Source organism: Giraffa tippelskirchi, chromosome 9 (assembly GCF_054371585.1).
Source record: "Giraffa tippelskirchi isolate mGirTip1 chromosome 9, T2T-mGirTip1v1.2.pri, whole genome shotgun sequence".
NCBI lineage: Eukaryota > Metazoa > Chordata > Mammalia > Artiodactyla > Giraffidae > Giraffa > Giraffa tippelskirchi.
In genome coordinates this window covers 159,651,978-159,669,797 of record NC_137283.1, presented here as the reverse complement: position 1 = coordinate 159,669,797, position 17,820 = coordinate 159,651,978, and the positions used below count along the sequence as shown (strand labels likewise).

Below are 17,820 nucleotides of genomic sequence, written 5' to 3'. Positions count from 1 at the left end.
GGTTTGTATGTAGGGGACTTACTGTACCGAGAAAAATACTAAGCAGGTTTTTTTTTGTTTTTGTTTTTTTTTTTGCAGACAACCAGGAGAGAAGTCCTGACCAGCACCAGTGGAGAGGGCTCTTGGTAAACATCTTTGAGAAGAGGATTAACAGGATGGTGTGGGCATGGTGTGAGGAGAAAGACTGCAAGAGGAATTGGAAAGAATCAGGTAACTCTGACGTCATCTTTCACCACAACAGGGAATCATAAACTTGCAGAAAGGACTGCAGAACACTGGCTAGGTTGGGGTCAAAAGCTTTTGGAAGTGTTCAATTGCAGAAGCCTTTTGGATGGCTAGCTTCCCTGAGGTGTCTCAGTGTTAAAGAATGTGCCTGCCAATGCAGGAGACGTCAGAGACATGCGTTCAATCCGTGGGACGGAAAGATGCCCCTGGAGAAGAAATGGCAACTCGCTCTAGTATTTTTGCCTGGAGAATCCCATGGAGCCTGGTGGACTGCAGTCCATGGGGTCGAAGAGAGTCGCACACAACTGAGCAACTGAGCACTTGGCACTTGGCACTTTAGTATGTCTTCCTGGAGATATTCATCAGCTAATTAGGTAAATAGGTCTGAGGTTTAGAAGAGAGAGGCCAACTGAAAATATGGATCTGAAAGTCATCTGTATTTTAATGAATGAGGTGTGTGCATGAGTGCTAAGTTATTTCAGTCATGTCCAACTCTGTGATTCTCTGGACTGTAGCCCACCAGGCTCCTCTATCCATGGGATTTTCCAGGCAAGAATACTGGAGTGAGTTGCTATTCCCTTCTCCAGGGGATCTTCCCAACCCAGGGATAGAATCCTGTCTCTTATGTCTCCTGCATGGGCAGGCAGGTTCTTTACCACTAGTGCCACCTGAGAAGTCCAATGAATTGGGTAGGACAGAGAAAAGAATGACAGTATTTTTAGAGGTTCTACGCTATTTTAGGTGGTTCACATACACTGTCTCATTTAAACATCACAGTCACTCCATGAATTTGATGTAGGAGGAAGCTGAGGCTCCAAAAAGTTAAATGAAGAGTTAGGAGTCTGTTGTAAGTAACTCAAAGGGAAATTTACAAACATACAGAGGACGCTCACCACCCAAGGACAGAGATGAGAGAGGGGAGAACCACATTCTCTTATTTTTATTTGCAAAGCTCCCTTTGGCAAAGGTAGCTGGATGAGGAACAAGCAGATTGGAAAGTGGCGAAGCAGAAACAAGGGGACCTGTGGAGCCCATTTTCCTTTCTGTTGCTTCTTACAAATCAGTCGTGAAGCTAAGTTTTATTCAACTAGACTTGGCTTTGGCCTGAAACCAAGATAAAAAGAGTGATCATGGAGAAAAGATGGCACCTGCTCTTTTGCCAACTTTCCTCTGATAGTTGCCAAATTCCAAGATTAATTTTCTTTGGGTAAAACTAAGCACAAACTCACATGTACAGAGTATAGATGGACTTTTAATAATTACACTTAGAATAATGAACATGAGTTCAAGTAGAAATTCTCTTTTTAAAATTTTGATGCCAATAGATTTTCTTTCAGACTTGCTTTTCATCTGAAAGCCGGAGGAATAGGGCGGACAGAATCCCGAGGTGGGGAATCATTGTTTCAGTTCTGTCTCCTGTTTGGGGGGGAACCCAGGGCAAGCAGACTCAGCCCTCCTGGACTCTGAAGTGTCTTCTGTAAAATGAGAGATCTGAGCTCAGACGAACACTTCTCACGCTCCATGTGCACATGTGTTTCCTGGGGATGTTGTGAAACGCAGCTTCTTATTTACCAGGTCTGGGGTGGGGCCCCCACCCTGCATCTCTAATAAGCTCCCATCCTCATGGTCCAGGATCAGGCCATACTTTAATTAGATCACCCTCCCAGGTGCCCCTGGGCTTCCCTGGTGGCTCAGAGGGTAAAGAATCTGCCTGCCATGCAGGAGACCCAGGTTCAATCCCTGGTTGGGGAACTAGATCCCACATGCGGCAACTGAGTTTGAATGCTACAGCTAAAAAATCCAAGCCAAATAAATAAATAAGTAAAAATAAATATTGAAAAAAAAGAAAAGCATTATGTCACCAATTGAGACCAATATTTATTTTTAAAAACTGCTTGACTTTTCTCTTTATAAAAGTAACCCATACTTGTCAAAATTTTTTTAAATCACACAGTGTGGGGACCTCCCTGGTAGTTCAGTGATTTAAGAACCTGCTTGACTATGCAGCACACGTGGGCTCGATTCCTGGCCAGGAAACTAAGATCCCACATTCCTTGGATCAACTAAGCCCAAGCGTGGGAACTAGAGTTCACAGGCCACTATGAAAGATCCTGCATGACGCAATGACGGTCAGGAAGCAGACAATAAAAAAATTCAATGAATTAAAAAAAAATCGCACAACACGGACAGTACAGGGGCTGAAAATCACCCAGAGTGAAACACCGCTTGAAGTGGTGTGCTTTCTTTCTATTCAGTTGCAAAGAATGGGAGGGCTAAGTCTCGGTATTCTTTTGTATGACCTTATCCTTTGAAACTGGGCTTCCCTGGTGGCTCAGACAGTAAAACATCTGCCCCCAATGCAGGAAAACTGGGTTCAATCCCTGGTTGGGAAGATCCCCTGAGAAGGGAATGGCAACCCACTTCAGTATTCTTGCCTGGAGAATTCCATGGGCAGAGGAGCCTGGCGGGCTACAGTCCATGGGGTTGCAAAGAGTCAGACACTTACTGAGTGACTAACACTTCCTTCCTTTCAAATCAGATTGTGAAGCTGGGATCCTTTTCCATTTGCTGCCCATGACGTGAGTTGAGCATTAACTGATTTGAATTCAGCTCCTCCTGTTGCGGTAGATTTGCTCCTGCATCATAGGATTTCCAGTCGCTCAATGCCTGGATACAGGAGGGGGGAATGAATGACTTCCCAGGGTCATCTCTGCCAGGCTGAACGGACCCGGAGCAATCCAAAGAGAAAGGAGCTGAGTGAGGGCTGAGACCAATTTGTAAGAGATTTCAAGAAAAATTCTAAGTTAAGATATAGTGAGAGCTGGTCAATGAGCCTTAATATCTGAGGAATGACTTAGGTTGTAACTGTCATTGATCAGGAAGGAATCTTGACTAATTCACTGTGCTTTCCTCATGCATGCGTGTTAAGTCGTTTCAGTCATGTCGGACTCTTTGCGACCCTAGGGACTGTAGTCTGCCAGGCTCCTCTCTCTGTCCAAGGGGATTCTCCAGGCAAGAATACTGGAGTGGGTTGCCATCCCCTCCTCCAGGGGATCTTCCCCACCCAGCGATTGAACCCATGTCTCTTATGTCTCCTGCATTGGCAGGTGGGTTCTTTATTTACCACCAACACCACCAGTGATAGGAAAGGTAGAGTTACTTGAATGTACTTAAAACGATTGTAATAATAGCAACATAACTGGAAGAGATTGCTGGCTGGTTGTAACATGTGTGACATATTTGTAAGACTCAATTAGAAATGCTTGAAATATACAACTATAAATGTAAGATTAAAGACTCCAATATCAAATTGAATTTATTATGTACATCTTTTCTTTGTTGCATCAAAGCAGTAGCAATTCCTAATATAGCATTCAGTAAGGTCATTATAATCACAAGTCTGTAATATGTTTGTATTTTATAACTGTGGAAATTTTCAAACCGTGTATACAGATTTATATGGATATAGCTACTATATCCATGTTTATAACATAAGCCAAATGAAAAGAAAGCAAAAATATTGTCAATGTGTTGAGAGAAAAGGCTGCTTGAAATGATGTCATTGATAACCGTCTAGCATGATAGCTAAATGTATAGTAGGTAAGTTAACACTTTATATACATGATTTATATACATCATTCGAAGTACCAGAATTTAGGTTGAAAGAAACTTCTCTACAACACATAGTATTCAACCTTAAACAGAGGGTTCTAAAGATACTTCTCTCTTTGGGATTAAACATATTATAATCATCATTGATTATTCTTTGCTTCTGTCCTAAATTGTTGTCGAACACTAAGACTTTAGAAAGCTTGAGTCTTCTGTTTTTTAATCATGATCATTTTTCATATAAAAGTTGTAAATATTCATTGTAGAAAAGTTTCAAAATGCAATAAAATTTCAAAAAGCAGATAAAAATGACCCTTCATCTCACAGTTCAGAATAAAATCACTAGCGGTTCGGTGACCTTTCGCACAATGTGTGTTTCCTAGAACACCAGTCATTGGATTTAGGTCTCATCCTAGTCCAGCCCAGCACATCTTAGCTAATTACATCCGAAATGACTGTTTCCAAATAAGGTCACATTCTGAGGTTTTGGGTGTATGTAAATTTTGGGGGGGGGGAATGCTATTCAACTCCTTACACACCTATGATGATGTATTTGCTTGTTGTTTAAGTCACTCAGTCATGTCTGACTCTTTGAGACCCCATGGACTATATAGCCCGCCAGGCTCCTCTGTCCATGGAATTCTCCAGGCAAGGATACTGGAGTGGGTTGCCATTTCCTTCTCCAGGGAATCTTTCCGACCCAGGGATTGAACCCAGGTCTCCCGCATTGTAGGCAGACGCTTTACCGTCTAAGCCACCAGGTAAGTCCTTGTCACATTGTATCGTAACTGTTTACAGTCCTTTCTTTCCTAAGACTGAGCCCCTTGGGGCAATGCCCATGTCTTGCCTGTGTTTTTGTATCTTCAGCAACTAGCACAGATACTCAAAAAATATTTGTTGAACTGAATTGTTAGGTCGTAATCTGGAAATTTTCACAATTCTTTGTTCAGATAGAAGTAGCTAAATCAAGATGTCTAAAATAAGGAGAGTCTCTAAATGGGACCCTGAGTAAAGTGCATAGGATTTAATTCTAGAAGGTTGTATTTCCACTTTAAATTTTTAGAAGTCGTCTTTTTTTCTTCCATATTTTCCAGCTATGTCTACTGAGACTATTGTGAGTAACATCATCTAAATAGGCAGTGTGAAAGTAGCAAAAAAAAGCATAATAATAATGATAATCTTAATGGGATAAAGACATAAAAGTATTATGATCAGAATAAGACTTGCAACTGTCAAAAACTTTAATTTCAAATGGTTTTCTATTGAACTCACTGGCTCTACTGTTAGTTGTGTGTGTGTGTGTACACGCATGCAAACACACTCAGTTGTGTCTGATTCTTTGCGACCCCATGGACTGTACTTCACCAGTCTCCTCTGTCCATGGATTCTCCAGGCAAGAATACGGGAGTGGGTTGCCATTTCCTATTTCAAGGGATCTTCCTCACCTAGGGATTGAACCCACATCTCTTGCCTCTCCTACATTAGCAGGCAGGTTCTTTACCAGCTACTGCTGCTAAGTCGCTTCAGTCGTGTCCAACTCTGTGTGACCCCACAGACGGCAGGCCACCAGGCTCCGCCGTCCCTGGGACTCTCCAGGCAAGAACACTGGAGTGGGTTGCCATTTTCTTCTCCATCTAAGCCACTTAATATAGCACAGCTTTATGTAATTTGTAGATTTTGAAATATATCCCCATTCAGAATTCGAATATGGAAAACCATTGGTCTAATTCTGCTTGAGAAGGGCTTTGAAAAACTGGAAACAAATGGATTTAAAACATAATTTTTAAAAGTCATGAGAACTCTTTAAAATTGCATTGGCTGCAAGAACTTCTTTTATAAACATGTCTACATGGTCAAATTTATTTTCACATAAATATTAAAATAAACCATTGATACAAATTGGTTTCCTGTTCTGGTCCTTGTTTATGCCTCAGATGGCCTTCATCCCTCTCCTTCTTCCTATTCATCCCCATTCATCTCTTTCCCTCTCGCAGTCACAGACTATCAAAACACCGCACACCCTATAGGACCCAGTCCAAACCACGGTTTGCTGAATTATGAATGCTTTTTTCTCCCTTCAGCATGACCAAAAAGAGCTCTTTCCCTTTCTGTTTTCTCATGGCATGCTGTTTTTAGCACTTTGGTACCTCTTAGTAATTCTGCAACATGGTCTAGTTATTTGTGAACATTTTATTTTTTTTCCCCTGTGGATTGTAAACATCTAAAGAACGGGGGTGAACATAGGAATCATACTTTAATACCCAAATATTATTTGTGCCAATGGTTCTAATAGAGAGCATTTGAAGGGCACACACCTTAACTCTTTGGAGGCTGAAAGAGTTTTTTAGGCACGTTGGAGACCTGGCATTTCCGGGGATCCAACAGCCCCGCCCTCTTTCAAAGTTATGAGGGCACTGTTTCATCGTTAAGGTCTGCCCAGACCCTAACACTGGGCGCAAATGCCACGTGCATGTGTTCCTGTGTGTGTGCGCGCGCGCGGGCAATCAACCCTGGCGGCTCCTTTGCGGGGAGAAAATTCATCGACCTCCAAGCCTCTTTCCCCCAGTTCTTAACACCTCAGATCGCTGGAGTTTTCAGTATAATCTGGTCGAAGGTGCTCTGGGGCTCCTCCGAGTGGAATGCAACGTCCTTCCCGCACCGCGTACCAGTGAGAGGTGAGGGGGACGTTGCAGAGTGCGGGTCTTTTACCAAACACAAGAGCAGGCAGTTTTCAGGTCTCAGCCCAGCCGGGGCCGGCTCGGTCCGAGCTGAGGTTGGAGGAGCCATGTCGGCGCAAGGATGCAACAGGATTTGGGAGGCGCGGGCGAGAAAGAAAAAGGCCACCTAGCGGGCTTTGTTTCCGATTCTGGCAGGTTCTGCGGCCAGAGATTGCAAACGTGAAGCCTACCGAAGCACTTCCTTACATTAATTGTAAGGGGAGGGGGAGGGACTCATGTTACAGCAGCTCATCTCTCCCTCCCCGTAACTGCTAAATTGTAGCTTTAAAAGGAAGTGACATGGGGTGGGGAGAGACGTCAGCTGAGGACCACTTTTTTTTTTTTTCTTTCCCGAAGGGTCCACCCCATGGGTGGAGTCTCGCTTTTTTCTTCCCAGTGTTGGCTGTCTTACAGCGCCTATAAACTAGTGGCAATTTCTGCACCCCAGCCTGCCCCCTTTCAGTTTCCGATCTCTAAGTCCATGTGTCCAGGGCTGCCAGAAAGGAGGTATCTGCGGTTCGTGCTGTTTGCAGGCGGCTTCACCTCTGGGCGTGGCGGATGTGTGCGCCCCTCTGTCTCTCCCTCGTTATTTCTCTCCTTGGCTGGATTTCCCTAAAACCTCTGGAAGGGGTAGGTAAGCAAGAGGAGGCGAGGAAGGCGGAGAAGGAAGTGAGGCGACCGCGGGAACGTGGAGGGGCTTTGCCGCCGCACAAGGACCATCTCTTTGTGCTCAGCCGGGGGGAGCGTGTCTGTGAGCCTTGGGATGCCGAGCTGCTGCGTTCATTTTCCCCCGGTCCAGCCACCTCCCCACCCCCCTCCACCTCCCCGCCTCGGGTGAAAGAATTTTCTCTGCAATGGATGAAGCCGGGGCGAAGGTTCCTGTTACCGATCGGTCTCTTTTTGTGTCAGGCAACATGTTCTTCCGTTTCTGGCGTTTCTATGGCAACCACAAAAAGACTACACCAAATGCATCCCCTCTACCCATCTCTTGATTTGTGTTTGCTCCGCGTCGGTGGCTCTCCGCGCGCGAGTTCTCGCCCGGGGCTGCTCAGAGGCAGCCTGGCTTCGTGGCTACCCCTCCTCACCCCCCGTTTTGGTTTTTCCCTATTACAGGCGGACTGGGGGAGGGGAGTTGTCAAGGAAACAGGCTTTTATACTTACGTCTTTATTTACTTAATTTTCAGCCTATGAAATTTTTTTCAGCATATCTGGGAATTAGAAAAACAGTGATTTGATATTTATGTAAGTCTTCCGTTTCTGGTCTTTCTGGAAAACCTAAACTGTTCTCAAGACGTGATGTTAAATCCGTGATCTAACTGAAGAGGTTGGGGGTGGGTGGGTAGCACTTACTTCTTTAGAGATGAGATCCTGGAGAAAAGTTCTAGAGGGTGTTTGAGAATCCACTGACAGATATGTTCTTTTCTGCCCAGGTTTGTTTAAGAGTCTAAATGTTTAAAAGAGGGGTCTTTGTACTAATCTGAACTTACTTAGCACACAATCTGAGTTCAACAAGTGTAAGTAACAATCGGTAACTACCAGCAGGGTTCTCGGTTTTTCTGGTATCCCTCTAATAGGGATCACGGGCTGTCCCCTCTCCTTAAGGTGAGGGTCCTCTTTTTCAAAACTGGGAAAGGATGAACTCATCTGTGATTGTTAGTTAAGCATCTTCAGTTGGAAAAAAAAAGTATCTATCATAAGGTAAGGGAGAAAGTGTCTGTGGTGTGTATGTGATGTGTGTGATTGTGTGTGTGTGGATAGGAGGGCAGGGACATCAGGGGCAAGTAAAGCCCTAAGTTAAAACTACTAAATCTTCTTAATATCCTCTATGGAGGGAAAAAGATAAAATAGAGAGAAAAAAGTATCATCTATCTAGTAACAGGCAAAGTTAAATATAATTAAAAGCAAGCGACCCATCTGTTGAGCAGACAGTCCAAATCGGCCTATTAACGATTTTCATTCAGTGCATCTGAGCTGTTTGGTAATGGGCACCATTCTTTTAAGGGGTGTCCTGAATTACCAAATTAGGACTTATAGAACAGATCAACAGTAATATCACCCTTGATTCTTAAAATTATCTGTAGTTTTTGTGAAGGTGGCTTAGCCCTCACAATGCCTTCCTGCTAGAAAGCCAAAAGCATCACTTGGAAACCTCCCAGTACCCGCAGGCCCCCCAGGGGGAAGCAGAAGGAAGGGGTGGTTTAATGAGGTTCTGCTTGCCAAGATCCTTATCTCAACATGCTCTTTTCTATGACCTATAAAACTTATAGGGCAAGAGGTCTTATACAAAAGTTATCTGAAAAATAGCATGGCACAAAACCAGCGGAACTAAATAATCAGAGCTAGTTTAAAGGCATAAAGCACACAAAAGTGTGGTTAAAAAATAAGATGATCATTTTGGAAAGCCCAGGCTAATATATATATAAATAGTTGGAGTGCAGATTTGCAAAGAGCGTGGGAACAGTCAGGCTAGGTTACTGGTTACCAGCCTGAAGATGGTCCTCACGGATGTAGATTGACCACATCAGATGGACCTCATGACCCTGCAGAACATATGGACAGTGTGTAAGTCAAGTGTGATGCGGGTGCTCCTGAGCATCCAAATCTAGGAGTTTCACAGCAAAAAGCTTTGTAGGATGGGGTTCAAAGAAAAAGTAGCAAGAATTGTTTGTCATTTCAGCCAAAAAAAAAAAGGAAAGAAATCACTGTCCTGTAATTGGACTGAGTAGAAGTTAAAAACTTGATTAACACTCTTGACCTGGGTAGGGTCAATGGAGGATCAGTGGATCCCTGGAGCAAACACTCTTGACCTGGGGAAGGTCAATGGAGCTATTGATGCAAAGCAAATTCTGGGTCCCCTGAAAGGCTGGAGGAAGGTGATGCTGAGGAAATAACTGGTGAAGCTGGAGTTAGTCACCATTGTTGGGACCGCATGGCTCTGAACTGGACGCTGTCAAGTTTGTGAAGAAAATAGAAGTGGTGGTCTGTGGTCTTAAGTTTAAAATTTGCCAAACCAGTGACAATGTGCATAGGTGGGCACACAGCCGGAGAGAAGGAGGCGGGGCAAGAGAGAAGTGAGATGCAATAAGTCTGCGAAGAATATTTTGAGGATGCTGACGCTGAAGGTTTGAAGGAGAGGAGACAGATGGTTCTAGGGGAAGAGGCAAAGGTGTCCCAGGTAACAAGGATGGTGGTGGGCAATGGGTCCTGGGTCAAGGTTCTTGTCCGAAGCAGGGAGAAGTCCATCGTTAGTCTGGAACTGGGCCAGGTGGAGAGAACTGGTGTGGAGAGAACTGGTAGTGATTCAGAGACAGGATTTTGTTTAACTCAGAACAAGACTGGTAGAAAAGTGAAAAAGTGTTAGTCACTCAGTCATGTCCAACTCTTTGCGACCCTGCAGACTATAACCTGCCAGGCTCCTCTGTCCATGGGATTCTCCAGGCAAGAATACTGGAGTGAGTAGCCATTCCCTTCTCCAGGGGATCTCCCTGGCCAAGAGATTGAACCTGGGTCTTCTGCATTGCAGGCAGATTCTTTACCATCTGAATCCCTGTAAGTAAAGTGCAGAATCCTTCCTAATCCAGTTATTTTTGAGTTGAAGCTCCAAGAAGTGAAGGCCAGACTTAAATCAGACTTAAAAGAAATGAGAAATTTGGGAAAGGAAGCCCCCACACACCCACAACGTCATTCTAATAATACTAACTATTGCTGTTGATTTCAGTTGTGGGGTGCTCAAATGAGCATTGGGCAGACTTACTATATTTTGTTTAATCTGCTGTATTCTGAAAAAGAGGTCTCATGGGCATGGGAATACACTGTGTTCATAGTTCTGAATGGTTTTGGACACCTCAGTGTTCAAATGTAGTCAAGCCTGGCTTAACATCCCATAGAGTTTGGGCAACTCTAATTCAGGAAGCTTCATCCCAGGGCAGAATCCATTTGTGAAGCTTTGTAACTTGGACATTTGGCTTCATGTAGGAACCAAGGAGGATCACTGCTAAACTGGTGGGAAAGAGGAAGCTTAAATCATGAACTTGCTCTTTTAACAGTATTTATGTGCATTTATCATGTGTAAATAGCTTGATGTTCAGACACTGTATCAGACTCTTTGCAACTCCATGGACTGCAGCACGCCAGGCTTGTCTGTCTTTCACTATCTCCCAGAGTTTGCTCAAACTCATGTCCATTGAGTCAGTGATGACATCCAACCATCTCATCCTCTGTTCCCTTCTCCTGCCTTCAATCTTTTCCAGCATCAGGGTCTTTTCTAATGAGTTGGCTCTTCACATCAGGTGGCCAAAGTATTGGAGTTTCAGCTTCAACATCAGTCCTTCCAATGAACACCCAGGACTTATCTCCTTTAGGATGGACTGGTTGGATCTCCTTGCAGTCCAAGGGACTCTTAAGAGTCTTCTCCAACACCACAGTTCAAAAGCATCAATTCTTCGGTGCTCAGCTTTCTTTATAGTCCAACTCTCACATCCATACATGACCACTGGAAAAACCATAGCTTTGATTAGACAGACCTTTGTTGGCAAAGTAATGTCTCTGCTTTTTAATATGCTGTCTAACTTGGTCATAACTTTCCTTCCAAGGAGTAAGTGTCTTTTAATTTCATGGTTGCAGTCACTGTCCACAGTGATTTTGGAGCCCAAGATGGTGACTGGCTGATCTCCGTTTTCTTTGAGTGCCTGAATATCTTAAAATAAGAGCAATTTTTGGTGAAAGTTATGATGGAACAGTCTATCTAACTTGTTTTCCTTTATTTTTTAAGACTTTCTCCACAAAGATTTTCTACTTGTGTTTGTTTTTGTTCCTCCAATCTGATTTGCTTTACTTCTTCCTTTAACCTTTGGTTCTACCTTTCAGTCATCACTCATTCATTCATATATCATCCATACATTTATTCATTCACTCAAAAATGATATTAGTATCATGTGTCAGACACTATATATTATGGATGTGGCAATAAATAGGCAACTATTTCTTCCTTGAAGAAGCTCAGAAACTAGCAGGGGAAAAGATGGAGAAACAGTCCCTTAAACCAAGGAGTATTGGTTTTATTATTATTATTAAACCATAGTTGATTTGCAATATTGTATTAGTTTCAAGTGTACAACTTCAGATTCTTTTCCAATGTGAATTATTGTAAATTGAAATTATTATTATTGAAAACACTTCCACAGGCTATATAGCAAATCCTTACTCTTTGTCTGTTTTATGGAGTGCAGTGTATATCTATGAATCTCATGTTCCTAGTTTATCCCTCCTCTTCCCCTTTCCCTTTTGGTAGCTATAAGTTTGTTTTCTATGCCTGAGAGTCTTGTTTCTGTTTTGTAAATAAATTGATTTGTATTATTTATTTTTTAGATTCCAGATATAAGTGATGTGATATAATATTTGTCTTTCTCTACCTGATTTGCTTCACTCAGTATGATGATCTTCTCTAGGTCTGTTGTGTTGCTGCAAATGGCAACATTTCATTCTTTTTTTTTTTATAAATTTATTTATTTTAGTTGGGGGCTAATTACTTTACAATATTGTAATAGTTTTTGCCATACATTGACATGAATCAGCCATGGGTTTACATGTGTTCCCCTTCCTGGACCCCCCACCCACCTCCCTCCCCATCCCATCCCTCTGGGTCATCCCATTGCCCCGGCCCTGAGCCCTTGTCTCATGCATCGAACATGGAATGGTGTTCTGTTTCACATATGATAATATACATGTTTCAATGCTATTCTCCCAGAATGTCCCACCCTCACCTTCTCCCTCAGAGTCCATAAAATTGTTCTATGCATTTGTGTCTCTTATTCTGTCTCGCATATAGGGTTATCGTTACCATCTTTCAAATTCCATATATATGCATTAGTATACTGTATTGTTGTTTTTCTTTCTGGCTTACTTCACTCTGTATAATGGGCTCCAGTTTCATCCATCTCAGTAGAACCGATTCAAATGCATTTTTTTTAATGGCTGAGTAATATTCCATTGTGTATATGTACCACAGCTTCCTTATCCATTCGTCTGCTGATGGACATCTAGGTTGCTTCCATGTCCTGGCTATTGTAAACAGTGCTGCGATTTTGAACGGCTGAGTAATATTCCGTTTTTCTTCCCTGATAGCTCAGTTGGTAAAGAATCCATCAGCAATGCAGGAGACCCTGGGTCGATTCCTGGATCAGGAAGATCTACTGGAGAAGGGATAGGCTACCCACTGCAGTATTCTTAGGCTACCCACTCCAGTATTCTTGGGCTTCCCTTGTGGCTCAGCTGGTAAAGAATCTGCCTGCAGTGCAGGAGACCTGGGTTCGATCCCTGGATTGAGAAGATCCCCTGGAGAAGGGAAAGGCTCCCCACTCCAGTATTCTGGCCTGGCCTGGAGAATTCCATTGACTGTATAGACCATGGGGTCACAAAGAGTTGGACACGACTGAGCAACTTTCAGTTCACATATATATACAAACACATATATACAGGGACTGGGAAAGACTGAAGGCAGGAGGAGAAGGGGATGACAGAGGATGACACGGTTGGATGACATCACCGACTTGATGGACATGAGTTTGAGTAAGCTCCGGGAGTTGGTGATGGACAGGGAAGCCTGGCGTGCTGCAGTCCATGGGGTCGCAAAGAGTCGGACACGACTGAGCATACAGGGGGTGTTGTTTTTGATTTAAGCATTTATTGGCTAATGGCATCAGATGTTTCTTTCGTTGAACAGTTCTATACATAGATTGTTCTGGGCAGAGAGGTAGAGTGCTTAGCAGTTGACTGACTGTTCATCTTATAATTTTCTTGCGTCTTCCTCACTGGTTGGGCATATGTCTGATGTCAGTAAACACTTGTTGGCTAGCTAAACAGAAGAAGTGAGGTTTTGACCCTGCAGACACAGAGACTCAGTGTGCAGTGTGCAGTGTGCATAAATTCTCCTTCTGAAAAGCACAAGCTGAGGGAGATCATCTCTCAAAGTTCCCTCAGAGTGAGCTCCTTGTAGACTTCCGTGGGACTACGGCTCCCTCCATATGGACTCAAAATAGGACATTTTTAAAGGACAAGTTCCCAACAACATCGAAATGATATGCCCATCGCTTTACTAGGTAATCCCCCAATCATTAGATTTCCCATAAGGCATGGCAAACCTGTGTCTCATTCTACAAAAGCAAGTGGGTTTCAACACCTTAAATCCAAATATCCCAAATAAATTATGTTAAATAGGTATTTAACCTTGTTGCAGCGCTTCCTGTTTGTATTTCCTGCTGTCATGGAGCTCCTCTTAGCAGGATTATTTGGCTCCTCCTAATTTCTACCTTCAGCAGGAAATTATATGGCCTAACAAAGTTCATCCAGAACAGCCCCTCCAGTGCCCGCCTGACCTTCAGAGAAAACACTTAGCAGATTCCCCTTCTTTGTTATTCTGATTGCGGATGAGGTCAGCTTCTCCCTTTGGCAGGAAGTTGTTCCAGATAACTGGTCAGCAGAGGTCTCTCCCCTCTGACCTTGGGTCATACCGTATGGCTGTTTCATGGTCATTTCTATGTAGGATCCTACAAGAGGCACATTGTGTCCTTCACAGTAGGAAGGACACTTCCTGACACTGAATTTCCTGCAGGAGATTATTCCTTAGTCTGGGAGATGAAGGGTAACCTACAGAAACGATCAGAGGCGCTCAGGTGACCGGCCAACCTGTAGGGTGTATATGAGAATGATGGCCGCCCACCTGTACTGAGGGCGCCTCATGGGCTAGTCAGTTACACAGACCTCACATTTCTTCATTCTCTTTATCCTTGTAACAAACAGAGCAGGTCAAAACTGTGATCACTCTCCATTTTATAAACAAAGTAAAGATTAGAGTGTGTTACTCACCTAACATCATAATAAGTAACTGAAACAGAACTGAGATTGGCCTCGAGACTATGGCACCACTCCCCACGCCAATCCCCCATTTCAATGGCATCATATTCTCGCATCGGTGCACAGGGCCAGCCCAGTGCCTGGGATGTAGACACACAGTATTTCTGCAGTTCTCAACAGCTCTCTACCATGTGGACCCTCCCTTGCATGCTTTTCATCCTAGGTTTTAGGAGCTTCAGAAATTTTGGAAGAGAGAATAGTATTTTAGAACTTGAGGTGGGAAGGAACTTATAGCAATACTTCTAAGACAAGCTACTTTAATAGTTTTCAGGGAGGTGTGTTGTTTTTTTGTGGTTTAGCCACAGAGGTGGTTAAAGCAGAAAAGGAAAGATATACCCATCTGAATGCAGAGTTCCAAAGAATAGCAAGGAGAGATAAGAAAGCCTTCCTCAGTGATCAGTGCAAAGAAATAGAGGAAAACAATAGAATGGGGAAGACTAGAGATCTCTTTAAGAAAATTAGAGATACCAAGGGAACATTTCATGCAAAGATGGGCACAATAAAGGACAGAAATGGTATGGACCTAACAGAAGCAGAAGCTATTAAGAAGAGGTGGCAAGAATACACAGAAGAACTGTACAAAAAAGATCTTCGTGACCCAGATAACCATGATGATGTGATCATTCACCTAGAGCCAGACATCCTGGAATGTGAAGTCAAGTGGGCCTTAGGAAGCATCACTATGAACAAAGCTAGTGGAGGTGATAGAATTCCAGCTGAGCTATTTCAAGTCCTAAAAGATGATGCTGTGAAAGTGCTGCACTCAATATGCCAGCAAATTTGAAAAACTCAGCAGTGGCCACAGGACTGGAAAGGTCAGTTTTCATCCCAATCCCAAGGAAAGACAATGCCAAAGAATGCTCAAACTACCGCACAATAGCACTCATCTCACTCAATAGCAAAAAAAGTATTCATTTTTAATTGAAGGATCATTGCTTTATAATAGCTCACAGTAGCTCAAAATTCTCCAAGTGAGGTTTCAATACTATGTGAACTGAGAACTTCCAGATGTTCAAATTGGATGTAGAAACAGCAGAGGAACCAGAGAACAAATTGCCAACATCCACTGGATCATTGAAAAGCAAGAGAGTTCCAGAAAAACATCTACTTCTGCTTTATTGACTATGCCAAAGCCTTTGACTGTGTGGATCACAACAAACTGTGGAAAATTCTGAAAGAGATGGGGATACCAGACCACCAGACCTGCCTCTTGAGAAACCTGTATGCAGGTCAAGAAGCAAGTTAGAACCAGACATGCAACAATGGACTGGTTCTAAACTGGGAAAGGAGTCCGTCAAGGCTGTATATTGTCACCCTGCTTATTTAACTTCTATGCAGAGTACATCATGAGAAACGCTGGGCTAGATGAAGCACAAGCTGGAATCAAGATTGCAGGGAAAAATAACCTCAGATATGCAGATGACATCACCCTTATGGCAGAAAGCAAAGAGGAACTAAGAGCCTCTTGATGAAAATGAAAGAGGAGAGTGAAAAAGCTGACTTAAAACTCAACATTCAGAAAACTAAGATCATGGCATCTGGTCCCATCACTTCATGGCAAATAGATGGGGAAACAGTGGAAACAGTGACAGACTTTATTTTCTTGGGCTCCAAAATCACTGCATATGGTAACTGCAGCCATGAAATTAAAAAATGCTTGCTCCTAGCATAGAAGAAAAGCTATGACCAATCTAGACAGCATATTAAAAAGCAGAGATCTTAGTTTGCCGACAAAGGTCTGTCTAGTCAAAGCTATGCTTTTTCCAGTAGTCATGTATGGATGTGAGAGTTGGACCATAGAGAGAGGTGAGCGCTGAAGAATTGATGCTTCTGAACTGTGGTGCTGGAGAAGACTCTTAAGAGTTCCTGGGACAGCAAGGAGATCCAACCAGTCCATCCTAAAGGAGATCAGTCCTGAATATTCATTGGAAGGACTGATGTTGAAGCTGAAACTCCAATACTTTGGCCACCTGATATGAAGAACTGACTCATTGGAAAAGACCCTGATGCTGGGAAAGATTGAGGGCAGGAGGAGAAGGGGACGACAGAGGATGAGATGGTTGGATGGCATCACCGACTCAATGGACATGAGTTTGAGCAAGCTCCGGGGGTTGGTGATGGACAGGGAAGCCTGGCGTGCTGCAGTCCACGGGGCACAAAGAGTCGGACACGACTGAGTGACTGAACTGACTGAAGGAGCCTTGTTGTTTTGTTGTCATTTAGCCACAGAGGCGGTACAGTGGAGAAAGGGAACAGGCCCTATGATTGAAATATCTGAGTGACAGTACAGTTCATACTTCAGATTAAATATGTACTGTGCTCAGAACCAATTTAAAAATTTTTTTATGCACGACTGAACTGAACTCAACATATAATCAGCTTAAGCATTATAATTATTATAAATGTGTTTATTTATTTAGTTGTGGTAAGCAGGATCTTTTAATTGCAGCATATGGGATCTAGTTCCCTGACCAGGGATCGAACCCGGGCCCCTGCATTGGGAAAGGTGAGTCTGAGCCAGTGGACCACCAGGGAAGTCTAAACATTTTTATTTATTCATTTTTAATGGAAGGATGATTGCTTTACAATATACTGTTGGTTTCTGCCATACATCACCATGAATCAGCCGTAGCTATATATATGTCCCCTCCCTCTTGAACCTCCCTCCCACCTCCCACCCCATTCCACCCCTCTAGATTGTCACAGAGCACTGGTTTGAGCTCTCTGGCATTATTCTCAACGGTGAATAACTGAGAGCATCTCCTCTAAGATCAGGAACAAGACAAGGGTGCCCACTTTCGCCACTACTATTCAACGTAATTCTGGAAGTCATCGGTACGGCAATCAGAGAAGAAAAAGAAACAAAAGGAATCCAGATTGAAAAGAAGTAAATCTCTCATTGCAGGTGACATGATACTACAGGTAGAAAACCGTAAAGATACTATCAGAACCAATTTTTAATCATGGATTGAACTTTGCCACAAAGTTGCTCTTAGGATGCCTGCCATGCCTGCTCTCAGGGAGTCCCAAGGCTGGGGGTAGATGGAGTCAGATTTTCTTATCTGTTGTTGATTGTCAACGAATCTATTAGCTAGTCTAAAGGCAGAGAATTATCTGCAAAGATAAGGCCAGCGCTTATCCTGGACAAACTTTGAAAGGAGAATGAGAGAAATGAATCGAGTGAAGGTAGGTCTTTTTCCCCCGTCTCCCTCCGGAGCTGTCATCTCTCTGTGGGCAGAGGTTAACCCAGGCTGATGAAATTTAAAGAGTCTGTCCTTTCCTAGCGCTTCCTCCCAGATGCAGAAGCCGTCCACACACCATCAAAAGCAACATCTGAAACCTCCTACTGGGCTCCTGT

At 43.3% G+C, this 17,820-nt stretch overlaps 1 protein-coding gene and 1 non-coding gene across 4 annotated transcripts in view; both read left to right on the top strand.

Moving 5' to 3' along the window:
* Nucleotides 1-84: 84 nt before the first annotated feature.
* The window catches only part of AGPAT4 (1-acylglycerol-3-phosphate O-acyltransferase 4), a 141,698-nt gene continuing 123,962 nt past the window's right edge, over nucleotides 85-17,820 (top strand). Inside the window, exon 1 of one of the 3 annotated variants that reach the window (XM_081524437.1) lies at nucleotides 85-210. In XM_081524437.1, the coding sequence (XP_081380563.1) occupies nucleotides 156-210 (55 nt within the window). In that variant the 5' untranslated portion in view covers nucleotides 85-155. Of the gene's footprint in view, nucleotides 211-6,877; nucleotides 7,182-17,820 lie in introns of those variants that run through there. The other 2 variants (XM_081524439.1, XM_081524440.1) reach the window with 2 other exon arrangements.
* Nucleotides 1,906-1,977, top strand: TRNAG-GCC (transfer RNA glycine (anticodon GCC)). The gene has a single exon. It is a non-coding gene; the product is annotated as a tRNA-Gly (tRNA).